Consider the following 27,579-nt stretch of genomic DNA (forward strand, 5'->3'; position numbering starts at 1 on the left):
TTATTTCATACAGAATATTTATATAGTTGTCCCTCAGTATCCATGGGGCATTGGTTCTAGGACTCCCCACTGATACCAAAATCTGTGGATGCTCAAGTCTCTTATATAAAATGGTGTAATATTTGCATATGACCTACACACATCCTGCTTTATACTTTAGATCATCTCTTTTACTTATAATACTTAATACAATATAAATAATTGTAAATACAACGTAAATGCTATGTAAATAGTTGCCAGCATTTGTTGAAACTTTCTGGAGTTTTTTTCTTTTTGTTTTTTTAAAATATTCTCCATCAGTAGTTGGTTGAATCTGCAGATGTGGAACCCATGGATACAGAGGGCCAACTGTGCAGCATTTTATAGTTTACAAAAGCTTTTGTGTATATTATTTTATTCTTAAATAAACATTGTGAGGTAGATGTTATAACTTCTTCTCATAAAAGAAAACTGAGACTCAGTGGGATTAAAGGATTTGCCTAAGAGTCCATAGCTGAAGAGAGGCAGAACCCAATTTTGGAGCCGTGGTTTCTAACTTGAAATAAGTCTAGTGTTCTTATTTAATTATACCAACCACAAACTGAAATGAATTACATATTTTAGATTCTGTTTTATGCTATCTGATTATTTGATATGAAATATAATAGCCCCTTTTCTAGACATCTATGCTGTTCTTTTCACTTTTCTCAGTTTCCATGAGAAAAATAAGCTGATAATCATGAGAATAATAGAATCATAGAATTTTACAACTGGATGGAATTTTGTGAAGCAACTAATCCAGCTCATTAATTTTACAGATTAAAAAACTTAAATGGAGATTGGAAAAGGGACATTCACTCAGCTAGTTAGCTGCAGAACTAAGAACCTAGGTTTCTTGCTGAACATTATTTCTACTAAAGTTGGCTATTATTGTGAACAGTAATACTCACATTATAGGTCAGTGTGTTCTTCTGTTTGATTTTACTGAAACCTGTTTTCTCACCAAGTAATTTCATTTAGGATTAAAATCAGTGGGCCATCCTTCACTAATAACTGCCAGTGCTGTTGGAAAAATGAGAAGGAGGCAAGCTTCCTAGTGTTGAGATGTTTATACTGCAGAATATTACTTTTAAGTTGGTCATAGTTCCCTTCTAATAAGAAGAGATTGGCAGAGGGGAAGGTAAAGTTGGTAAACTTACACAGATTCATAATAAATTAAAGAATAAAGAAAGACAGATAAGTAAAAACGACTGAAAAAAAATTTTTTTTTTAAGAAGGAGGACTTCCCTGGCGTTCCAGTGGTTAAGACTCCACGCTTCCACTGCAGGGGACTAGGGTTCAATCCCTGGTCAGGGAACTAAGATCCTGCATGCCGCGTGGCGTGGCCAAAAAAATTTTTTAAATAAAAATAAATAAATTAATTAAAAGGAAAGGGAAAAAACCAAAAATCTAAAAGAACAGAAATCCTGGAAAATGTACTAGAAAGACAAAGAGTAGTTGGCTATAAAGGCACAACTTAGAGAAGAGAAATTTTAAAAACTGAATTCAAGTGGATGGAATAAGTAAGTGGGAATAAAGCTGAGAAGAGCAGTTACTAATAGGGAATAATTGGCCTGAGCCATCAAATAATATTTTATATCTGTTTTAATTATTAAGGCATGGTTTTTATAGATTTTAAATACACTGTTATAAACACAAGCCAGTTTTAATTATTTAATTTTGCCTCTGTAAAATTCTCTCTTGGACCTAAAACGTGAATGAACTTTTCTGCTTTTACTTTAAGAGTGTAGAAAATATAGCTTCATCAGTGCTTGGGAAGTCTCTCTTTGTTAATTGGCCTCATCTTGAAGAAGCTAGAGTTGTTGGTGTATCAGATGGAGAAACTAAGTAAGATTTTATTTATAATTTTTAAAGTTTATATGTGCTTTGCTATTTGTTGGCTTTTATTCATACATTTTAACTGATATAATATTTGTAAAATATTTACACTCTATAGTGAAAATGAAAGTCCTCTAATCATACCACTCCAGGTTCAACCACTATTGACAGTTTATTGTACATACCTTGAGATGCATATTTTTATTAGTATTTTATTTTATTTTTAAAATTTTATTGGAGTATAGTTGCTTTACAGTGTTGAGATGCATATTTTAGATGCATATATTATTTTTTCCCTTTTGCCTTCTTTTCCTTTCAATAGCTTGGAAGTTCTATATCCTAATTCTTTTCTACCAGTTATCATTATATAAATTAGCAAATATATTTCTTTCTGACAAGAGTAAATAGCATATGTAACCTTACCTTTTCCATGCCTTTCCCAGGTTTCATTTAAATAATATATCAAAAAACACGTATCTTCTATTCTAAAAATAATTTCTTAACATTTTATTCAAGTTCACAATCATTTTATCAGTGATTATTTAGACAAGCTATTCTTTGTCATCTTTTACTTGGTCTGATATCTTGTTCTTTTGTTATTTTTCATGTCTAGAACTTTCTAAAGTAATTTTTTTTTCAGAGAAAATGTGAGGATGTTAATGTTTTCTGAGTTATTACATATCCAAAAGATTTTATTTGTTGTTTTTCTCATGCATAGGTTTAGAATTAGAGGCCTAATCCTTTTTCCTTAGGTCTCTGCAAACGTATCTCAGTTGTGTTTTGTTGTGTAATTTTGTTGATGAGAAGTCAGTGCCAGTATGAATCTTGAACATTCTTTTTTAATCATCAAAATTCAGTTCCCCTGCCTTTTTGATGAAGTCCAGTTTATCAGTTTTTAGTTTTATGGATTGTGCTTTTGGTCTAAGAACTCTTCACCTAGCCCTAGGTCCCAAAGAAGATTTTCTCCAAAAAGTTTTATAGTTTTACCTTCTCCTTTTACATTTAAATCCATGATCCATTTTGAATTAATTTTTATATAAGGTATGAGGTTTGGGTCAAGTTTCATATGTTTACCTATGAATATTGAATTACTCTAGTACTGTTCGTTGAAAAAACTCTCCTTCCTCCATTAGTTTGCTTTTACACCTTTGTCAAAAATAAGTTGAGCCTATTTGTATGGGTCTACTTGTGGGTTCTCTGTTTTGTTCCATTTGTCTCTATGTCTATTGTTTATGCCCACACCACATTGTCTTGTTACTGTAGCTATGTAGTAAGTCTTAACCTTAGGTAGAGCGATTCCTTAGTTTTGTTTTGTTTTTTCAAAATTGTTTTAACTATTTTTGGTCCTTTGCCTTTCTATATATAGTTTAGAATAAATTTTTTTATATTTATAAAAATCTTTGAGAAATTTTGATAGGAATTGTACTAAACTTATAATTTGTGGAGATTTGACATCTTTACTATGTTGAGTCTTCTGATCCAAATGGATAAATGAAGTTCCATTTATCTCTCCATTTATTTTAATCTTTGATTTCTTTTATCACTGTTTTGTTTCCTCAGAATACTGAACCTGTATATGTTTTGTTAGATTTATACCTACCTAAGTATTTAAAAATTTTTGGAGCAACTATAGATAGTATTATGTTTTCAATTTCAATTTCCCCAGCTAGTATATAGAAATATAATTGAGTTCTGTATGTTGATTTTATATCCTAGGACCTGGCTAAACTTACTTCCCTGCCTTTTTTCTTAAAGTCCAAGCCAGTTATTTTGTAGAATTCTGAATTTACCTAGTTGTTTCCTCTTAGTGTCATTTAAGTTGGTCCTCCATCCCACATGTTTCCTGTAAACTGGAAGTTAGGTATAGTGGCCTGATTAGGATCGAGTTAAACTTTTTTAGCAAAACTACTTTATTGAATTTGAGAGTATTAATTATTTAAAAACTTATATTTTTATTATGTATTTAGTTTAATTTCTTATAGAGAAAGAATAGTAATTTGTTTTAAATTTTGATTAAAATTTTTTACAAGTGTTTGTTCTGAAATTCATATTACAGTTTTTAAAAAGGAGGCTTTTTGTTTTTTGATTTTTTTGCCGTTATACCATGTAGAAATCTTTTCACTTTGAAGACTCACACTACTAGAACTCTATATTAAACCACACATTTGGGGGTAATATAATTTTAATTTTTAAGGTTTTACTTGGAAGAACCTGCAGGAACACAGAAACTTTATTTGGGAAGAACTGCGCCACCCTCTAAAGTGATCCATCTTGGAGACAAAGAACAATCTAACTGGACAAAAGAAGTACAAGGAATTTCAGAATAGTGAGTGTCATAAATAGTATTTAATGTCATTGAACTAGAATGTGGTGGTCTAATGTACTTATTTTTTAACTTATTTTCCACTTAGTGTGATTACTCTGAATACTGACTGCATCTTCATTTTATGGTCTAAAAAAGTAATGAGTTCTAATTTAAAATAAAATCTGGTTAGCAGCAGTTAGAGCCTTGCCCAGTTTGTCACTAAAATACTTCATGATGTACAAAAAAAAAGAAAGAAAAGACATAATCACTTACACCAGGAATACACAGTTCATAAGTTGCCTGAATTTGAAAGTTAGTCTCACTAACCATAAGGCCATTGAATTTCTTGGCCACATGTAACTAATAAAAATAGGAGGGCATACTCTCCTTTGTTCTTCACCCTTCCCTCCTCCCTACTCCCCTCCTCCCTACACCCAAGTCTCTTACGCTCTGAATTCAGAAATGCAAGGTCTATACCAACTAAGTAATGAAGAAGCTAACCCTCCTTGGAATGCTAATTTTCAGGGTGCTTTGTGTCCCATGATCCCACCCTAATAGTACCTCTCCTTTTTCATCCAAACACTAGAATTCCCTAAACCAAAACAGAATAATAGAAACTGGCAGTGGCACATGAAATGGTGTTATAAATGTATATCCATCAGCCCTCCTGTTTAAACTGTAGTAGCATCCATTGATAAATGGGAACTCAAGGAGATACCTCTTCTACAGTTACAGGAGCTAATACCAGGCCATAATATCCTTATTCAAAGATGATTAAACAGGAAATATGTAAAAAGACCATGAAAAGCTATCCAACATAAAAGGAGATGAACATAGCTGTCAGGGGGAGAAGTGGAGCATTTTTGGCCTCCCAGTAGTGTAAATTAGATACCCCTGTCATAGCTCACATCATTCTGAATTTTCTTTTATAGCACATAAATAGAATCATAATAATAAATTTATGAATGTGGTTACTTTAAGACTCTTTTCATAGATAGTAGGCTCCATAAGGGTAGGGAACATATCTGTTTTTTTCACCATAATTTTAATTTTGCTATATAAAATATATGTATATATAATAATGTTATTTAACTATATAACTATATATAGTATATATTATTATAATACATATATTTTTGTATAAACACATATACGAAAATAAAATTATGATTTCTATAATGAGCTCAGTAGATGGTCTGAAAGTAGTATGGGCATACTGAAAACTGAATCAGTGAGCTAAAAGATCAAGCTGAGGAATTCCTTCAGCACATAGTACAAAAAGCACAAAGAGATGAAAATAGTATAGTCAGAATTTCTGATATCTATCTGATAGGAGTTCTAGAAAGAGGAAATGAAAAGGAGATAAGAAAATATCCCTCAGATGAAGAATGATTGTATCTTCAGATCAGGAATCATCACACTTTTTCTGTAAAGGCCAAATAATAAATACTTTAGGCTTTGTAGACTTTACAGTTTTTGTCACAACTTCTCAACTCTGTTGTTATATCACAAAAGCAGCCATAGATATTAAATAAATGATTGACTGTGTTCCAGTAAAATTTTATTTATAAGAATAGGAGGCAGTCTGGATTTAGCCTGTTACCATAGTTTGCCAACCCCTACTTTAGACTGAAAAGCCCACTGAATGCCCCTCCCTGTCAATCTCTATTTTCTGTCTTTCTGGATTTACCTATTCTGGATGTTTCATATAAATAGAGTCACATAATATGTGACCTTTTGTGTCTGGCTTCTTTCACTTAGCATGTTTAGGGGGTTCATACACATTGTAGTATATGTCAATACTTATTTCTTTTTATGGCCAAATATTTCATTGTATGGATATGCCACCTTTTGTTTATGCATTCATCTGTTGGACATATGGCTTCTTTCCACCTTTTTGCTATTGTGAATAGTGCTGTTATGAGCATAGGTCTATAAATATTTGTTTGATTACTTGTTTCCAGTTCTTTGGTTACATACTTAGGAGTGGAATTGCCAGGCTGTTTGGCAGTTCTCTGTTTAACTTTTTGAGGAACTGTGAAACTTTTCGCAGTGGCTGCACTGTTTTACATTCCTGTCAGCAGTATACAAGTGTTCCAGTCTCTCCACATCCTTTCCAACACTTCTTTTTTGGCTGCGTTGGGTCTTCGTTGCTATGCGTGGGCTTTCTCTAGTTGTGGCGAGTGGAGGCTACTCTTCGTTGCAGTGCATGGGCTTCTCATTGTGGTGTCTTCTCTTGGTGCAGAGCATGGGCTCTAGGCGCACAGGCTTCAGTAGTTGTGGCACACGGGCTCAATAGTTGTGGCTCACGGGCTCTAGAGCGCAGGCTCAGTAGTTGTGGCACATGGGCTTAGTTGCTTCACAGCATGTGGGATCTTCCCAGACCAGGGCTTGAACCCCGTGTCCCCAGCACTGGCAGGCTGATTCTTAACCACTGCGCTACCAGGGAAGTCCCCTGGCACTTCTTGTTTTCAGTTTTTTGTTACAGCCAGCCTAGTGGGTATGAAACACAGGAGTTTCTTACAACTCTATGAGTTCTTATTTAATCTTACAGACTTTGGGAAGGGTAGCCACAGGATAATGCAAAAAGTCTTAAGTTAGGTACTCAGAACTGCTAGCATATTTATTTAAAGTTTATTTAAGCATTTGATTATGAGTTGGTAGTTTGAATGATGATTATCATCTTAGAATATATGCACACTCTTACACATCTATATTTATTTTTTATTTTTTCTTTGAGCTACCTGAGAAGAAAAGGAATAATAATAAGTGAAACATCTGCAGTTGTATATGGTCAGTTACTCACAGGTCGTAAATATCAAGTAAATCAAAATGGTGAAGTCCGTCTAGAGAAACAGTGGTCAAAACAAGTTCTTCCATTTGTTTATCAAACTATTGTCCAAGTAAGTCTCCATCAGGTCTCAATTCTATCTTAATGTACACTGTTGCACACTGTATAAAGAAAACACTATATCATATTAATATGTAGCAATATATAATAGATATTATTATTTAATGTAATTTGCAAAATACTGTAGTGTTTAAAAGGAGTATAACATGCTCAGACACCCATTCTGTGTATGGTTAGGAAACTTTTCTTTTGTATTTATTTATTATTCTCACAAAAAGTTTGCTTTAAATAAATTAGTAAATACAAAAAGCATTTGCTTTTGTGTTTGTGATCTTAGATGTTGTAAGGGGGCAAATTTTTTTAAATGCATGTAGTGATCATGTAATTTGGGGGCAACAGTATAGCATAGTGATTAAGAGTACTGACTGAGTTGACTTCTTAGCCCTATGAGCTTGGGCAAGATCACCTTCTTTCTGTGCTTTAGTTTCCTCATCTATAAAGTGGGGCTAGTAATGGTCTCTGCCACAGAGGGTTGTCTTCAGGATGAAATGAACTAATAAATGTGTAAAGTACCTAGAAGAGTGTCTGACATATAAGGAGATAATAAATTTTAGATTCTGGTATTGTTATGTAGAAAATCTTTACATTTGACATTTGTAGACAGCATAGTCATAATCCCATAGGAAAAAATCTTGGTATGCAGTCTATAGAAATTTTGACTGTAATGATTCACTTTGGTATTTCATTCTACATAGGACATCAGAGCTTTTGACTCCCGTTTCTCCAATATTAAAACATTGGATGACTTGTTTCCTCCTAGAAGTATGGTCTTTATGCTGGGAACACCCTATTATGGATGCACTGGAGAAGTTAGTACCTGTTATTATTACTAATTGAATTTCTTTATGGTTTCAAGTTAATACAGTTATTTAACTTCTCTTCATTTAGGCATAAAATAAAATATAATACTGAAGGGGAAAAAAGAAAGAGTTCATTCATCTAATTTATAAACACAATATTTGGCTGTATATCTTTAGTGTTGAGCACACTGAGATCAGGAGGTGGTGGAAGAAGAATTCAGATTCTAATCCCTTTTTTCATAGGTTTATTTATTATAGTATGGATGAAGCAATTCTGAAATTATTTTCAATGTATTATTGGGTTGATGAATTTATAAATGTGTTGATGTTTTGGGGAACTCCAGCTCTCACATGGGAAAAGGTACTTGTAAGTATAGAACAGGAGAATGCAAGAAAGAACCTGTGGGGACAGATTAGAATTGGAGGTATTAATGTAAACTCATGATTGCTAAAATACTTTATACGTGTGTATGTGTATGTATATAGGCACTTGTATATGGGTATATTTATGTATGTTTGTAGATATATGAATGCATATGTGCCTATACCTACATATATTTTCTAGCCCTATTTGCTCATAAGGATTGGAAGCAAAGATACCCTGGTAGCATGTAACAGTCCGATCTTGATCTCTAACATCATATCCCACTAAAAGGAACTGGCCTTCTCAGAGAAATGGCTGATTACAGGGCTGAGGCAGAATAAGTACAAGATGAGCCTAGAACTACTAGTTATGCGGGAAAGCAAGGAGGTACTCACAAGAATGATGTGAGCATATCACGAACACAGGAACCAGTTTGAAGAGGCTCCTACCGGCCAAATCTGGGACTGTTTAATTACCAAAATAATCGAGTACATATTGAATTATAAACCGTCAGGGGCGGGGAATAGGAATGCATGATTCCATAATGATAATAAATAGGTAAATAAATGGAGAAAAGAAAGACTTGCTTATATTATCATGTCAGGGATAATTGTGGAGGGAATGAGGGCGTTGGAAAACCATCATTTAACAAGCATAATGATTCAGATTGAATCAGGCAACAATCATCATTGGAAGCTAAATCTAAGGGGAATTTTTGATCAGGAGCAAGATATTTTCATGGTCTTAGAAAGTGTCTCCCCACAGATTGTTTATTTAGTTGCAAGGAAAACAAAAAACTATAATTGTACAGTAAAGAAATTGAGCAACATCTTGATTGTATGATCAAAATTAATATAATAGTGAGTAACAGATGAACATCATGTACCTCCAGATGGGATACTCTACAAAGGACATATCCTCTGTGCACTATTCTGGCTGAGAATATATAACATTAACCTAATCACGAGAAAGCACTAGACAAATCCCAAATGTAGAAATGTTTTTAAAAAGTCAGGGTAGAGGGCTTCCCTGGTGGCGCAGTGGTTGAGAGTCCGCCTGCCAATGCAGGGGACATGGGTTCGTGCCCCGGTCCGGGAAGATCCCACGTGCTGCAGAGCGGCTGGGCCCGTGAGCCATGGCCGCTGAGCCTACGCGTCTGGAGCCTGTGCTCCGCAGCAGGAGAGGCCACAGCAGGGAGAGGCCCGCGTACCACAAAAAAAAAAAAAAAAAAAAAAAAAGTCAGGGTAGAGAGGGAAGAATGAACTATATTCTTCAAAATGTCAGTGTGTGAAAGACAAAGGCTCTGGATATATTCTAGATTAAAAGAGGCTAAAGAGATATGACAACTAAATGCAACATCTGATCCTAGCCTGATCCTGTAGTCGAGGGAATAAAGAGTTTTCTATAAATATAGGTCACTTTTAGGTCAACTGACAAAACAGGTGTATGGACAGTGGATTAGATAAAAGTATTGTGTCATAAATTTATGTATTTAATAACTATACTGTGGTAATATAATAAAATATCCTTCTTAGGAAATATGCACCAAATATTTAGGGATAATGGACATGATATATATAATATACCCTCAGAAAGTTTCAAAAAATAATTATGTGTATGTAAATACACACATAGAGCACAAATGTTAAATGGAGTTAAATGTTGGTAATAGGTGAATCTGGGTAAATGTTCTTTGACTTGTTTTATTTTTGCAACTTTTTGGTAGTTTGAAATTATTTGCAAATTAAAGTTAATTTTTTTAAAAAAGACTGGTTAACAACTGGTTAAAGCAAGGTACAATGACCCAAATTTATAAGCACATCCACTTACAAATTCGAAGAAAATTTCCACTATCTACTTTTATTGTCTTACTGGATTTCAGAAATAATAAACACTACTCAAATAAGTAGAAAAACAAGTAAATAAAATGTAGTGAAAGAGACTAAAACATACTGTGATTTTTTTTTTTTCCCCTCCAAGGTTCAGGATTCAGGGGATGTGATTACAGAAGGCAGGATTCGTGTGGTTTTCAGTATTCCATGTGAACCCAATCTTGATGCTTTAATACAAAACCAGCATGTGAGTACTATAGTCCATATTATTTAATTTAGAATTGATTACCTTTAAAACTGTTAGGAGGATATTTTTGGTACCTCCTTTGAATTATTGCAAATATTTTATTTAACACTGATTAAATTCTCTCACAGTTGCATCTAGTATTAGTTAAAAATAAGTGGAATCTGTGCTCAAAACTTCATGATAATCTTTGGGGAAAAAACTGCTGAAATCCCACTATTAATCTATAATGGTTGTTTTTAATGGTTGTTGGTAGTGTGGCTTATGGGATCTTAGTTCCATGACCAAGGATTGAACCCAGGCCCTCGGGAGTGAGAGCCCGGAGTCCTAACCAGTGAGTGGACCACCAGGGAATTCCCAGTGGCACATTGATTAGCATACCCTCTGGGAATAGACTTGGGTTTTTTTAAACCTTTCATAATTAATCAAGGTCTGCATTTTTAGTTACAAGTAACAAATGACCTTCTTGCAAAGGTTATATGTCTCTACTCATCTAAAGATGAACAGTCCCTAGAGAAAATTGGGAAATTGCACTTAAGTTCATGGCACCCTTTTATTTTTCTCTGTTAAAATAAGGGGATAATCCCGATATCTATCATTTGTTCTTATTGATTGATTAGATGATTAACTTGACTGAAATTAATTCACATTCAGCCAGCCGTTGCTACTTATATTTTATTTTTGGTAGTAGTAAAAATCTAAAACTTTATTTCCTGTGAAATGAGTTTAAGGCATTAGGCATCAGCATACCCATGAGGAACCTTTATGGAAAGCAGAGAAGTCCCTAAAATCTTGCCATCAGGTCTCTTTTGGAGAAATAATTCAGAAGGCAGAGTCAGGAAATCAGGAGAGTGGCCCTTTAGATGAAGAAGCTGGAACTCTGTTTGGGAGTCAGTGGAGGCAGAAGAACTTGTTGCTTCATCCCTGGTTTTTTTTTAGGTCTGACAGAGCCTACCCAATTCTAAGGGTACAGTGTTGCTGGGCATGCCTTCTCCAGTATACTTTCTTTCTCTTTACATATCTTCTTGATCTTTTACTCAAGCCTTCTTTCTCTACTTTTTATTTTATAATTTCTAGGATATTTGTGGTGATTTAATTAACTTTAACTATACCATAGTCCAATATTTTTCAAAAGGAGTACTAATTGTATTTTGAGTAGGACTACTATGTATTAAATAGGACTGCCCTGTATATGGCAAGACAATTGGCATCTTGGTGCCTGGACACTAAGTGTTCTTAACCTGTGTCAATTATTGTAACTGAATGTGCCTCAACACATTTTCAGATACTTATTAGAACAATGGTACTACCTGTGTAGAGAACTATTGCCTTAATTCTTCCTTTATATTCTGAAATTTTTCTATATCTGATAATATTTTTGATTATGTTGCATTCTTTACTAGCATATGAATGTATTTTAATAGTGACTTTATGTTCCAGGCCACTAAAAAATTTATCCATTTAGGGGTCATTGTAGACATTATCATTAAAAAAATAATGGTGGAAAATAATTCCTTACCATTCTCTGTAAATTTTGCTTTGCTGATGATAAAATATCCTTACATTCCCATGAAATAAGAATATAAAATATTTTTATAATTTATTAAATATAGTATATTTATTATATTTACATATTCATTTACATGAACATAGTATATGAAATCCATATAAAATAAGTATGTATTATTACTGCATACATAATGTTAGGAGTATATGGTAGCTTACTGTAGTTGGTACTGGATTTGTGAGTAATTTACTTCCTGGTTAAAAATTGTATGATCTGATAATTTTTTTTTTAATTTGACTGTCTTCATAATTTCTTCCCGTAAGTACACAAATAAAGGTTACATTTCATTGACTGAATTGTATTAACAATGTATTAATTATGAGCCTATTCATACTTATTTTCATATGATAATAAATGATTAGGGGAAACAAATATTACTTATATCTATATATGCAGGACACTCAGTTTTGCTCAGTAGCAACTATTTTGATGACATACTCATGTTTTAATTCAATGTAATAATTATCAAGGCCTCAATTTTTCCCAGGTATTTTACCAGGTCCTTCACCAGGTCCTTCTTAGAACATGAAAATTAATTTTTTTTAAATCGTTCTTGCCTACAGAGTTTGCCGTTTAATACTTACTGTAGAGTTTATTTCTTGAGGCAGTTTCACAAACTGGATGTTTCCTCCCCCTTTCATTCATCCTTGGGAATTCTGTTCTTTAAGGAGAGAGAGGAGCAGAAATATTCTGCCTATAAATCCTTTAACAAAAAGCAGGGTGGGGGGTAATAGGTCACTTACTTTTGAGAATCCTTATGTTGCCACAGTCCAAAATGTTAGTGATGTCTTATCTCCAGATTTTAAAGGTAAAGAAATGCTGCTTTAATGCTTTGTGTTTCCATAATTGACCTTTTTGTTTTTATATTTAAAGAAATATTCTATAAAGTACAACCCAGGATATGTGTTGGCCAGTCGCCTTGGAGTGAGTGGATACCTTGTTTCAAGGTTTACAGGAAGTATTTTTATTGGAAGAGGATCTAGGAGAAAGTAAGTTTATGTTAGAGAAATTTACTTAAAGTGGCAGAAAAAAATAAAATAATAAAGATAAAATGGTTAATATTTCAGTATTTATTTTCTCTTATTAATTGCTCTGAATTTTCTTTAAAAATTATGCATAGATTCCTCTGATGGTGATCTTTTATCTAAATGGCACATGCTTTAGGTGGTTGGAAAGACAGTTCTAATTTTTAGCATCTAACAAATTGAACCTTGAAAAAAGGTATCAGAAGGTGTGTGTGAATCTCAATTATATATTTCCCTACATTTCCTTATTTCATTCTCCTCTCAATTACATAATCTATTTGTATGCTTTGTTAACTTGGGTTTTGAAGCCTTTCCTCTAGTTTTTCCACTACTGCTACTTTGGAAATAACCATGATAACAAAAACGTAGAAAACCAATCAAGACTAAACTTTTCTAAAAATTGAAAGCAAAGCTTTTTATTCTTTGAACAAAATTTTAAAACTTTTGTGTGTATGTGTGTGTGTGGTTTAAATTCAGCCCTCATGGAGACCATAAAGCAAATGTGGGTTTGAATCTCAAATTCAACAAAAAAAATGAGGAGGTACCTGGATATACTAAGAAAGTTGGAAGTGAATGGATGTATTCATCTGCAGCAGAACAACTTCTTGCAGAGTACTTGGAGAGGTAAGTGTCTAGCAAGATCCTGCTAGGCATCCAGAAACGTAGGAGTGTGATAACTATTTTGCCTTGCTGATAAGAAAAATGTTTCCTTTAGTAAAATGTGACATATGTTAATATAAACTTAATTTAGTGTCATGAAGCATCATAACCACTAGTTACAATAGAGTAGAAAAATACTATACTTATATTATTCAAAATTTAAAAGGATGATGAGAATTGGCCTCCTTTTAATTAAAAATTTCCTTAACTTACTATCGTAAGTTATTCACTACTCTGCATGTCTGTGTCAGTAGTAAGAGGATTGGTATGGATAAACAAAACAACTCTTGGCATAGTGAATTTTCTCAAAACTCTAGCTGGACAATAGATTACTATCCTAGAATCACTGAATTTTATTGCTGAAATAGTCTAAGAAATCAACAAGTCTGAGCTCCTCGTTATAAAAATGAGAAATCTGAGTACCAAGATTTACTGAGCTAGTGTCAACGATTCATAGGAAATGCTCTGCTTCTGATGAACAATTGAATGTTCTGTCCATTGTTCCACTGGTTTCTAACCTTCTTATATTTGAGGATCCCTGTATTAGTTTCCTAGAGCTGCCTTAACAAAATACCACAAACTGGGTGGCTTAAAACAACCGAAATTTATTGTCTCACAGTTCTGAGCACCGCAGTCCAAAATCAAGATGTTGATAAGGCCATGCCTCCCTTGAAGGTGCTAGGGAAGGACTTATTCCATACCTGTCTCCTAGCTTCCTGTAGCCTCACGAGTTTTGTTCCTTAGCCTATAGATGCATCACCCCAGTCTTCCCATCTTCACATGGTTTTCTCCTTATGTGTCTTCATATCATCCTTTTTTTTTAATTTTATTGGAGTATAGTTGATTTACAATGTTGTGTTAGTTTCAGGTGTACAGCAAAGTTATTCAGTTATACATATACATATATTCATTCTTTTTTAGATTATTTTCTGTTACAGGTTATCACAAAATATTGAATAGAGTTCCCTGTGCTATTCAGTATGTCCTTGTTGGTTATCTGTCTTATATCAGTAGTGTGTGTTTGTTCATCCCAAGCTCCTGATTTATCCCTCCCCGCCACGTTTCCACTTTGGTAACCATGAGTGTGTTTTGGATACCTGTAAGTCTGTTTCTGTTTTGTAAATAAGTTCATTTGTATCATTTTTTAAAAAATTAGATTCCACATATGAGTGATATCATATATTTATCTTTGTCTGATTTGCTTCACTTAGTATGATAATCTCTAGGTCCATCCATGTTGCTGCAAATGGCATTATTGCATTCTCTTTTATAGCTGAGTAGTATTCCATTGTATATACGTACCACATCTTCTTTATCCATTTCTCTGTTGATGGACATTTAGGTTGCTTCCATGTCTTGGCTACTGTAAATAATAGTACTGCAATGAACATTGGGGTGTAGGTGTCTTTTTGGATTATGGTTTTCTCCAGATAAATGCCCAGGAGTGGGATTGCTGGATCATATTGTAGTTCTATTTTTAGTTTTTTAAGGAACCTCTGTACTCTTCTCCATAGTTGTTGTTCCAATTTACATTCCCACCAACAGTGTAAGCGGGTTCCCTTTTCTCCACACCCTGTCCAGCGTTTACTGTTTGTGGAATTTTTGTTGATGGCCATTCTGACCCATGTGAGGTAATACCTCATTCTAGTTTCGATTTACATTTCTCTAATAATTAGTGATGTGAGCATCTTTTCATGTGCTTTTGGCCATCTTTATGTCTTCTGTGGAAAAATGTCTCTTTAGATCTGCCCATTTTTTGATTGGGTTGCTTATTTTTTTGATATAGAGCTGCATGAACTGCTTGTGTATTTTGGAGATTAATCCCTTGTCAGTTGCTTCATTTGCAAATATTTTCTCCCATTCTAAGGGTTGTCTTTTCGTTTTGTTTATGGTTTCCTTTGCTGCATATCATCTTTCCTTTGTTTCTGTCTCTGTGTCCAAATTTCCCCTTTTCATGAGGACACCAGTCATTGGATTAGGGCCTATCCTAATGACATTTTAGTTAGATTACTTCTTTTAAAATCCTATTTCAAAATAAAGTCAGATTCTGAGGTACTAGGAGTTGGAACTTCAGTTATGTCTTATGTTGGGGTGGGGGTGGGGGAGACACATTTCAACTGCATATTACCATCTAAAAATTTACATAATTTCTTCTATTTACCTCCATGTTTCCTTAAAAATGTCATATTTAGACTGCTTTTTCTTGATTTGTCAACTTGACATATGCATTGATTTTGTACCATGAATGATGAAGCTTTAGCTTTCTTTTACCAGCCCCACTCCCCATTCCCTTACCTCCCTACACACATGAACACATTTCCCCTCTCATTATAGTTTTATCGCAATTTTTTAAATTAAATCTGTTCTTAAGGTTTAGTCGATTAAGATAATGTAAATGGTCACCTCTGGATCTTGTAGAGTATTGCATTTCCTTTCTTGTACACATTTTTGTTTTTTCTGTGTTGTTTATTCATTTGTTTCTTATCTATGTTCACGTAACCAGTGCGGCCCCAAACTCTGTACCATAGCTGGAAAACTTAATACAGTCAAACAGATCATGTGACCTCTCAGTTCCATTTTCTTCTTTTATACTTCCTCTTAAAACTGTCTTTCTTCCTGCTTCAGTGTGAACTAATTGCTCTCCTGGGCTGTTGTACAGCTTTCATTCAAGTTTCTCTTTACTATCATCCTAGGAATTCCCTTCACCATTCTTCTGCATAGGATTCCTTTATTTCCTGGCTTTCATGCTTTATTCCTTCTGATTTATGTCTCCATTTTGATGGAGCACTTATGCCAGTGGCTTCCTGAGAAAGCTTACATGTCTGGAAATTTCTTTAAATCTCCCTGATACTTGGTTGATAGCTCGCCTGGGTCTAGAATCCTAGATTGGAGATTATTTTCCTTCAGAATTTGAAAAGCACTGCTCCATTCTTGTGTTTCCTTTGCTGTCAAGAAGTCTTGTGTTATTCTGATTCTTAATCTTTGTGCATGATCTATTTTTCATTTTCTGAAATCTTTTTAGAATCTTCCCTTTACCAATACTATTTAATAATGTGAAGATGTGTGCCTTGGAATGGGTCTTTTTTCTTTCATTTTGCTGTTCAGCCCTTTCAGACTTGAAACTGATGCCCTTCCATTCTGAGAAATTTTCTTGTATTATTTCTTTGATAATTTCCTCCTCACCATTTTGTTGTTGTTGTCATTCTCTCTTTCTAGGACTCCTTTTTTTGTCTTTTTTTTCTTTTTTTTTTTTTTTGTGGTACGCGGGCCTCTCACTGTTGTGGCCTCTCCCGTTGCGGAGCACAGGCTCCAGATGTGCAGGCTCAGTGGCCATGGTTCACGGGCCCAGCCGCTCCGCAGCACGTGGGATCTTCCCAGACAGGGGCACGAACCTGCGTCCCCTGCATCAGCAGGCGGACTCTCAGCCACTGTGCCACCAGGGAAACCCTAGGACTCCTTTTGATAGATGTTAGACCTTCTGGATTAATTCTCCTAATTTTCTTATCTCTTTTCATCCATTTTCTGTATTGTTATACTCCTGTTCTACTCTGTAGGAGATTTCTTCAGCTTTAACTTATTGTTTATTTTTATTTAATCATTTTTAATTTCTAGAAGTGTTTCCTTATTCTCTGGCATTCCTTTTTTGTAGCATCTTGTTCTTATAATGAATGAAATATCTTCTTTTATTTCTCTGAAGATAGTAATCCAGATTTTCTTCTATTCTTAATATTTTCTGTTTACTACAAATTGCTTTTTTTTCCCCTTTTCTGTTTGATTTGATCTCTCCTTTCACGTTAAAGATTTTTTTTTTTTTTTGGTCTCGTGGTTCTTTAGTGTCTTACCATATTTACTATTCAGTGATTAAAAAGCTGACTGGAAATTTAATGTGCTTCAATGAGGCTTCTCTGGTGGGACTTGGCTGTTTCAGTAGAACATCTCCAAATATCACTACCTATATGTATATCTTTTCTCTTGAGCTGGTTAGTTTTCCCAGAAAGGTATTCTGCAGCCTTTTTCTTGGAGGACAGATATGGAGAACAAAACTGACGTCCAGTGTTCTGGAAATTAACCAGAGAAAGGGGGTCTCATTACATAGTGGATACTGTGGTACACACCCAGATGTCTCTTCACGACTCAGGACCTGTTCCCTGGGCAGCAGGAATGCTGCTGTCTTACAGCCCTCAGCAGCGAGCCCTCTTCAGGAATTGCCCAACAGAAGAGAACTGCCTCACCTAAAGTGACGTCCCTTTCCCACAACAGCCACACATCCAATACCTGATGATCAACAAGAAGACATAAAGGCTCAGCCAACCTGATTGCCCCAGTTCAGGATAAGTCTGAGGAGCCATCCTACTTTGAGATCTCTATGCTACTGGCCAAGGAGTTCATTAAGATTGAGCCACAGCCCAACTTCTCCCTGGGCCCAATTCCCCTTCCTTCCTTCCCTTCCACAGGTGTTGTTTCCACAGAACACACTAATAAACTTCTTCCATGTTTATCTCCATCTCAGAGTCTGCTGCTTAAAAATGTTATACTTCCTAGCCTGCTTCCTAGTGGCATGTTGTATAGGAGTTATATTTTCACTGGTCCCCTGTTTTCAGTAGGGCACCTATCCTCTCTTCCTCATGCCCCACCCATCCAGTTTCCTGTGCCTGGATTACCCAAGGCTCGAGCAGCCCCCTGTTTAGCCTCTCTGAAAGTAAACTACAGGATTTATGCTGAGGTGGAGGTGACTGCCTAACTGCTTATTTTACAAAATTTTCAACTAAAAGCCTGTTAAACCCACCCCATACTGCAGCATCAAAATGTATGGAGCCCATATCTCCTGAGCTTTTGCAGATTTCCACAGTTCACATCAACTTGCTTCTTGTTGACTTCCCACTCTGGTGACTTAGGGTACAGCTTATTCCTATCTGTCAAGTCAGTTCATACTTATCTATTCAGTTTTCAGTTTCTAAAATTTTGTTAACATGTACTATCAGATTCTCTGCTTCTCTCTTCATCTGTCTTTATAGGTCCATGCCCTTTTTTCTACTTTACTATTCTTTTAGCAGGCTGGGAAGGGAGCAGAAATAAGCACATGTGTTCAGTCTGCTATGTGTATTTGAAAGTACTACAGTACACTGTTAGAGAACAATGGAATTTTGAGGAATATCAGAAGAAACTTTCAATGGATTTTCATTTGCTCTTTTGTGGAGTGCTCTAGCTTTATTGTGAAAACTAGAAAATGAACCTGGATACATTGGTTTTGTCCATTTATCACCTGTCATTATAGTCTAAGAGGGATAGAGTCAGTGATGGAAGTTTATAAGTAATCATAGTTTAATTATACTTAAGAATTGAATCATTTCTCCCTCATCTTTTTTTGAGGGCCTGTGAACACTTTCAATCTTTTGGTCTCTATCCCTTATATGTGTACATAATTAGTCCTCAGTATATTTAATATATCCCCTTAGGATCCAGAAATTTGATAGGAAGTTTATATGAAATTAGCCATATTTTTAAAAGCAGTATTTTTGTTTGTTTATTTGTTCGGCTAGAGCTCCAGAACTGTTTAGTTTTATAGCCAAAAATAGCCAAGAGGATGTGTTCTATGAAGACGACATTTGGCCTGGAGAAAATGAGAATGGGTAAGCAAAATTTATGAGATTTATTGCCGCATAGTTCAACTTAGTGGTTCTACTGAAGGGTAGTAATTAATCAAGAATTTATATTACTCTTGGGGGGAGGGTTTTGTATTGTTTTGTCCTTGCTTTAAGATCTTAATATAATTTTTTATTTCATTTATATCAGTAAAGTACTTTTAAACTAATTTTTGTGTTTTTTTTAATTACTGAGAAATAACATGTCCATGTTTATATTGGATGCATAATTAGCCCCAATTAAGTGGTGTGATTAATTATATATTTGATATCTTTTATAATTCACAGCCCTCAGAAAGTTCATATCAGGCCTTTTATGTAAACCCTCAGAAAGTTTCAATTAATGTGAAAAAATTATTGTTTTTAATATAGTGCTGAGAAAGTTCAAGAAATTATTACTTGGCTAAAGGGACATCCTGTCAGTACTTTGTCTCGTTCTTCTTGTGATTTACAAATTCTGGATGCAGCTATTGTTGAGAAAATTGAAGAAGAAGTTGAAAAGTGCAAGGTACTAATTTTCAATAATGAAGATTACTGATGAGATTTAAAGTTAAATGAACTATATGTTATCCTACAAATAATTTATTTGTATTTCAATCAAATAAAACATACACTTAGTGATTCTAAATTATGTCAAAATATTCTGTAATTTAAAAAAATATTCCAGCCTTTTCCAGTGTCCATTAAGTTTGTCTAAATAAATATAAATGCACATCTTTTTTCTTTTGGCCACACCCTGTGGCATGTGGGATCTTAGTTCCCTGACCAGGGATCGAACCCATGCCCCTTGCATTGGGAGCATGGGGTCTTAACCACTGGAACACCAAGAAAGTCCCTAAAGCCATAGCATTTAAATTTTATGTCCTTGTAGTGTTTCTAATTTTAAGAATTAATATTTTGTGAGTCTAGTCAATAGAAAGTTTGTGATTGAGAAATAAGGTTAATTTCCTATTCTTTCCTATTCTAAGTTCTTTAAAAGATACAGTTTATCTTTTTATAGAACATAAAAATTATATTTATTTCACTTTTATTTCCCACTGATAAACTCATTCAGTTACTAAGTATTTTTGAAATCCCACTTAAACTATCCTTTTTTTATGTCTTGATTTTAAAAAGCAGTAACCTGTGTAGGCTTAACTGTTTTATCTGTTTTGATTCCCTATCTTGAGGCAATAGAAAATGGGTTAATTTTATTCCTTTTTTTAACTTACAATTTTATTTTTCACATATTTGCCTTTTTATTAAAATGATGTTGCTTTCCTAACACAGTGCTCTCTTGTTTGAACTAACAGCAGAGTAAGTTAAGAACTGGTTTCTCACGTCATTTTCCCCCATCCCTCTTTCAGTACTTAAAACCTTAGGCAAGATAGTTAACCTTTCCATGCCTCCATTTCCTGACTGGTAAAATAAGAATAACATAGTCCTCATATAGTCCTCAAAAGAATTAACTGAGTTAATACATACAAACTCCTAATAATGCCTAGCTATTATTAATGCTTAATAATACTTAGCTATAATTATTTGAATTCTCTTATCACATGCTCAAGAGCTATGAATTCCGTCTGGAAAATCACCACTAGATGACTCTTTAAGAAAAAATGTAAGGCTCAGAGCCAAGAGTTTGATATTTTGAAAGGTTAATGATATTCAGCTGAGGATAGAAAGCCTGCATTTCTTTTTAATTGTCTTTCAGTGTAAAGTCTACTTGTCCAGTATGGTTTTTGAAATGAGTTTTCCACTTAACAAAAGTTTATAGCTTTAAGCGCTCAAATGTTATTTGAACCCATTTGGATGCAGAGCTTTTTCTAAAGTGTTTTACACATTCTCCCCTTACTTTGCAAACTGAAGATACACATACGAAGTTGTAGTCTATTATTTTGATTACAACATTTTTTAAATGTATGTACATATAGATAAGACAGGACTTTTTTATTAAACCTGTTAATGAGTCAAGGAGGAGCAGTTATGAGTGACTTTTTTTTTTCCCTTTTCAGTGTTATAATGTTATTAGGATAATAAAAGAAGGATAAAAACTAAAAAATGAACATAACATTCTGAATATAATATAAACTTTTCTTTTTAATGCAGGGTCATCATTAAAAGTATCCCTAGTTTTCTTATTGACAGTGGTTCCCAAACTCAGCTAATTATCAAAATTACTGGAGGAGCTTTTAAAAAAACACACATTCTGGATTCCACCCTCAGAGCAGTACTTCTTGAACTTTGCAGATGAATCACTGGGGATCTTGATAAAATACAGATTCTGATTCAGTAGCTCTAGGATGAGCAGCTCTTGATATTCTGCATTTCTAGCAAGCTCCCCGTTGATCACACTTTCAGTAGTCATTCCCCAGAACTTCCCATTTTAGTAGCTGTGGGTTGGGGCCTATAGTGAAAATGCCCTAGTCTATTAATTTGCCTAATGAGTCAGGTTTGAATGCCATATTTTCTAATCAATGCTGTAATTATAGTAATAATGCCTAGGGATGTGTTAGAACATATGGGTTGTTTTTTCATATGCAATCCTCCAGGCACAGTTGTTGTGTCTGCTTTTTTAAATTACTTTAAATCTTTTCTCATATTCTTTTTTCTTGCTGTTGTCAGTAGGCACCAGTTGTACTCTATCAGTACTTCTAGTCTGCTATGCCCTGGAAACATAGACACCTTCTCAGCAAGACCTTCACTTTTCACCCTATTTAAAATTTCAGTCTCTCCCCACACTGCTGATCCCCGTCTCTGCTTTATTTTCCTCTATGCTTTTTATCTTCAAGCGTGCTATTTTTTTCCCCTTAGTTTGTTTCTTGTATGTCTCCCTCAACTAGAATAGAAGAACAGTTCACTGTTCTATCTCCAGTACCTAAATCAATAAATGGCACATAAATAGAACTCAGTAAATATTTATTTATAGATAGAAATGAAATATCTCTATAATAAAAGAAAATAGACTGTTTAAAGGCTGGAGCATTTTACAGTCTATAAATACAAGAACTCTATAGTACATGGACTCTGTAGCTTAGGGCTGTTCTGTGCCCTTTTGTACTTATGTCCATAAGCTATAGTCTAAAAATAGGTAACTATCATTACAAGTAAACTGCTGCCATTTTTCCTATCAGGTAAGAATTCACTTTTTGAAAATATTTAATGTAAATCGTAGTAAAGGATTGCAATGGTTATAAAGTATTCTCACTTTTTTTTTGTACACAGTATATTTTTCCCTGTTAATTTTTTAAATAGATCTTTATTGGAGTATAATTGCTTCACAATACTATGTTAGTTTCTGTTGTACACCAAAGTGAATCAGCCATATGCATACATATGTCCCCATATCCCCTCCCTCTTGAGCCTCCCTCCTACCCTCCCTATCCCACCCCTCCAGGTCATCGCAAAGCACCGAGCTGATCTCCCTGTGCTATGCTGCTGCTTCCCACTATCTAACTATTTTACATTCGGTAGTGTATATATTGTCAATGCTACTCTCACTTCACCCCAGCTTCCCCCCCAACCCTGTGTCCTCAAGTCCATTCTCTATGTCTACATCTGTATTCATGCCCTGCAACTAGGTTCATCCGTACCACTTTTTTTTCTAGATTCCATATATATGCGTTAGCATACAGTATTTGTTTTTCTCTTTCTGATTTCACTCTGTTGACAGACTCTGGGTCCATCCACCTCACTACAAATAACTCAATTTTGTTTCTTTTTATGGCTGAGTAATATTCTGTTGTATATATGTGTCACATCTTCTTTTCTTTTATAAAGTGAAAGGTGGGGTTTTTTTTAATTTATTTATTTTATTTTTGGCTGCATTGGGTCTCTGTTAGGACGCAGACTTTTCTCTAGTTGCAGCGAGCAGGGACTACTCTTCATTGTGGTGCACGTTGTGGTGCGGTGGCTTCTCTTGCTGCAGAGCACGGGCTCTAGGCACGCAGGCTCAGTAGTTGTGGCTCGCGGGCTCTAGAGCGCAGGTTCAGTAGTTGTGGCGCACGGCCTTAGTTGCTCCGCAGCATGTGAGATCTTCCCGGGCCAGGGCTCAAACCTGTGTCCCCTGCATTGGCAGGCGGGTTCTTAACTGCTGTGCCACCAGTGAAGCCCGCCACATCTTTATCCATTCATCTGTCAGTGGACACTTAGGTTGCTTGCATGTCCTGGCTATTGTAAATAGAGCTGCAATGAACATTTTGGTACATGACTCTTTGAATTATGGTTTTCTCAGGGTATATGCCTAGTAGTGGGATTCCTGGGTCATATGATAGTTCTATTTTTAGTTGTTTTTTTTTTTTTTTTTTTTTTTGCAGTACACGGGCCTCTCACTGTCGTGGCCTCTCCCTTTGCGGAGCACAGGCTCCGGACACACAGGCTCAGCGGCCATGGCTCACGGGCCCAGCCGCTCCGTGGCATGTGGGATCTTCCCGGACCGGGGCACGAACCCGTGTCCCCTGCATCGGCAGGCGGACTCTCAACCACTGCGCCACCAGGGAAGCCCTCTATTTTTAGTTTTTTAAGGAACATCCATACGGTTCTCCATAGTGGTTGTATCAATGTACATTCCCACCAACAGTGCAGGAAGGTTCCCTTTTCACCACACCCTTTCCAGCATTTATTGTTTCTACATTTTTTGATAACTGCCATTCTGACTGGTGTGACGTGATACCTCGTTGTAGTTTTGATTTGCATCTCTCTAATAATTAACGATGTTGAGCATCTTTTCACATGGCTCTTGGCCATCTGTATGTCTTCCTTGTGAAATGTCTGTTTAGGTCTTCTGCCCATTTTTTGATTGGATTGTTTGTTTTTTTGATATTGAGCTCCATGAGCTGTTTGTATATTTTGGACATTAATCCTTTGTCTGTTGTTTCATTTGCAAGTATTTTCTCCCATTCTGAGGGTTGTCTTTTTGTCTTGTTTATGGTTTCCTTTGCTGTACAAAAGCTTTTAAGTTTAATTAAGTCCCATTTACTTATTTTTGTTTTTATTTCCGTTACTCTAGGAGGTGGATCAAAGGAGATCTTGCTGTGGTTTATATCAAAGAATATTTTTCCTATGTTTTCCTCTAAGAGTTTTATAGTGTCTGGTCTTACATTTAGGTCTTTAATCTATTTGGAGTTTATTTTTGTGTATGGTGTTAGGGAGCGTTCTAATTTCATTCTTTTACATGTAGCTGTGCAGTTTTCCCAGCACCACTTACTGAAGAGGCTATCTTTTCTCCATTGAATGTTTTTGCCTCCTTTGTCATAAATTAGGTGACCATATGTGCGTGGGTTTATCTCTGGGCTTTCTATCCTGTACCATTGCTCTATATTTCTGTTTTTGTACCAGTACCATATTGTCTTCATTACTGTACCTTTGTGGTATATAGTTTGAGGTCAGGGAGCCTGATTCCTCCAACTCTGTTTTTCTTTCTAAGATTGCTTTGGCTATTCAGGGTCTTTTGTGTCTCCATACGAATTGTAAAATTCTCTGTTCTAATTCTGTGAAGAATGCCATTGGTAGTTTGATAGGGATTGCATTGAATCTGTAGATAGCTTTGGGTAGTATAGTTATTTTCACAATATTGATTCTTCCAATCCAAGAACATGGTATATTTCTCCACCTATTTATGTCATCTTTGATTTCTTTCATCAGTGTTTTATAGTTTTCTGAGTACAAGTCTTACACCTCCTTAGGCAGGTTTATTCCTAGGTATTTTATTCTTTTTGTTGTGATGGTAAATGGCATTGTTTCCTTAATTTCTCTTTCTGATTTTTTGTTGTTAGTGTATAGGAATGCCAGAGATTTCTGTGCATTAATTTTGTATCCTGCAACCTTACCAAATTCATTGATTAGTTCTAGTAGTTTTCTGGGGCATCTTTAGGATTTTCTATGTATAGTATCATGTCATCTGCAAACAGTGACAGTTTGACTTCTTATTTTCCAATTTGTGTTCCTTTTATTTCTTTTTCTTCTCTGATTGCCGTGGCTAGGATTTCCAAAACTATGTTGAATAAGAGTGGTGAGAGTGGACATCCTTCTTTGTCCCTGATCCTAGTGGAAATGCTTTCAGATTTTCACCATTGAGCATGATGCTTGCTGTGGGTTTGTCATATATGGCCTTTATTATGTTGAGGTAGGTTCCCTCTATGCCAATTTTCTGGAGAGTTTTTATCATAAATGGGTGTTGAATTTTGTCAAAAGCTTTTTCTGCATCTATTGAGATGATCATATGGTTTTTATTCCTTAATTTGTTAATGTGGTGTACCACACTGACTGATTTGCTTATATTGAAGAATCCTTGCATCCCTGGGATAAATCCCACTTGACCATGGTGTATGATCCTTCTAATGTGTTGTTGAATTGTTTGCTAGTATTTTGTTCAGGATTTTTGCATCTATGTTCATCAGTGTATTGGTCTATAATTTTCTTTTTTTGTGATATCTTTTACTGGTATTGATATCAGGGTGATGGTGGCTTCGTAGAATGAATTTGGGAGTGTTTCTCCCTCTGCAATTTTTTGGAAGAGTTTGAGAAGGATCGGTGTTAGCTGTCCTCTAAATGTTTGGTGGAATTTGCCTGTGAAGCCATCTGGTCCTGGACTTTTGTTTATTGGAAGATTTTTAATTACGGTTTCAGTTTCAGTGCTTGTGATTGGTCTGTTTATATTTTCTAATTCTTCCTGGTTTAGTCTTGGAAAATTGTACCTTGCCAAGAATTTGTCCGTTTGTTCGTGGTTGTCCATTTTATTGGCATATAGTTGTTTGTAGTAGTCTCTTGTAATCCTTTGTATTTCTGCAGTGTCAGTTTTGATTTCTCCTTTTGCATTTCTAATTTTACTGATTTGTATCCTCTCCCTTTTTTTCTTGATGAGTCTGGCTAAGGGTTTATCAATTTTGTTTATCTTCTCAAAGAACCAACTTTTAGTTTTATTGACCTTTGCTATTGTTTTCTTCATTTCTGTTTATTTCTGCTCTGATTTTTATGATTTCTTTCCTTCCACTGACTTTGGGTTTTCTTTATTCTTCTTTCTGTAATTGTTTTCAGTGTAAGGTTAGATTGTTTATTTGAGATTTTTGTTTCTTGAGGTGAGATTGAATTGCTATAAACTTCCCTCTTAGAACTGCTTTTGCTGCATCCCATAGGTTTTGGGTCGTCGTGTTTTCGTTGTCATTTGTTTCTATGTAGTTTTTTATTTCTTCTTTGATTTCTTCAGTGATCTCTTGGTTATTTAGTAGTGCACTGTTTAGCCTCCATGTATTTGTGATTTTTACAGGTTTTTTCCTGTAATTGATTTCCAGTCTCATAACGTTGTGGTCAGAAAAGATGCTTGATACGATTTCAATTTTCTTAAATTTTCTGGGACTTGATCTGTGACCCAAGATGTGATCTGTCCTGGAGAATGTTCCATGTGCACTTGAGAAGAAAGTGTATTCTGCCACTTTTGGTTGGAATGTTCTATAAATATCAATTAAATCTACCTGGTCTATTGTGTTATTGAAAGCTTGTGTTTCCTTATTTATTTTCTGTTTGGATGATCTTTCCATTAGTGTAAGTGGGGTGTTAAAGTCCCATACTGTTGTGTTACTGTCGATTTCTCCTTTTGTGCTTGTTAGCATTTGCCTTATGTATTGAGGTGCTCCTATGTTGGATGCATAAACATTTTTTTTTACTTTATTTTATTTTATTTTATTTTTGGCTGCGTTGGGTCTTCGTTGCTGTTAGCGGGCTTACTCTAGTTGCAGCGAGCGAGTGCTACTCTTTGTTGTGGTGCATGGGCATCTCATTACAGTGGCTTCTCTTGCTGTGGAGCACAGGCTCTAGGCTTGCGGGCTCAGTAGTTGTGGCACACGGGCTCAGTAGTTGTGGCTCGCAGGCTCTAGAGTGCAGGCTCAGTACTTGTGGCACATGGGCTTAGTTGCTCCACGGCATGTGGAATCTTACCGGACCAGGGCTCTAACCCGTGTCCCCTGCATTGGCAGGCAGATTCTTAACCACTGTGCCACCAGGGAAGCCCCATAAACATTTATAATTGTTATATCTTCTTCTTGGATTGATTCTTTGATCATTATGTAGTGTCCCTCCTTATCTCTTGTAACAGTCTTTATTTTAAAGTCTGTTTTATCAGACACAAGTATTGCTACTCCAACTGTCTTTTGATTTCCATTTGCATGGATATCTTTTTCCATCCCTTCACTTTCAGTCTGTATGTGTCCCTCGTTCTGAAGTGGGTCTCTTGTAGACAGCATATATATGGGTCTTGTTTTGGTATCTGTTCAGCCAGTCTGTGTCTTTTGGTTGGGGCATTTAATCCATTTACCTTCAAGCTTATTATCAATATGTATGTTCCTATTACCATTTTCTTAATTGTTTTGGGTTTGTTTTTGTGGGTCTTTTTCTTCTCT

At 35.3% G+C, this 27,579-nt stretch overlaps 1 protein-coding gene across 3 annotated transcripts in view; it reads left to right on the forward strand.

The window, feature by feature from the left end:
* The window catches only part of XRN1 (5'-3' exoribonuclease 1), a 99,035-nt gene that overhangs the window by 38,225 nt on the left and 33,231 nt on the right, over positions 1 to 27,579 (forward strand). For all 3 annotated transcript variants that reach the window (XM_060099574.1, XM_060099576.1, XM_060099575.1), the window contains exons 19-27: positions 1,763 to 1,866; positions 4,052 to 4,183; positions 6,903 to 7,065; positions 7,769 to 7,882; positions 10,218 to 10,316; positions 12,754 to 12,869; positions 13,383 to 13,529; positions 19,106 to 19,195; positions 19,580 to 19,715. In XM_060099574.1, the coding sequence (XP_059955557.1) occupies positions 1,763 to 1,866; positions 4,052 to 4,183; positions 6,903 to 7,065; positions 7,769 to 7,882; positions 10,218 to 10,316; positions 12,754 to 12,869; positions 13,383 to 13,529; positions 19,106 to 19,195; positions 19,580 to 19,715 (1,101 nt within the window). The remainder of the gene's footprint in view (positions 1 to 1,762; positions 1,867 to 4,051; positions 4,184 to 6,902; positions 7,066 to 7,768; positions 7,883 to 10,217; positions 10,317 to 12,753; positions 12,870 to 13,382; positions 13,530 to 19,105; positions 19,196 to 19,579; positions 19,716 to 27,579) is intronic.

This window comes from Mesoplodon densirostris, chromosome 5 (genome assembly GCF_025265405.1).
Source record: "Mesoplodon densirostris isolate mMesDen1 chromosome 5, mMesDen1 primary haplotype, whole genome shotgun sequence".
Lineage (NCBI taxonomy): Eukaryota > Metazoa > Chordata > Mammalia > Artiodactyla > Ziphiidae > Mesoplodon > Mesoplodon densirostris.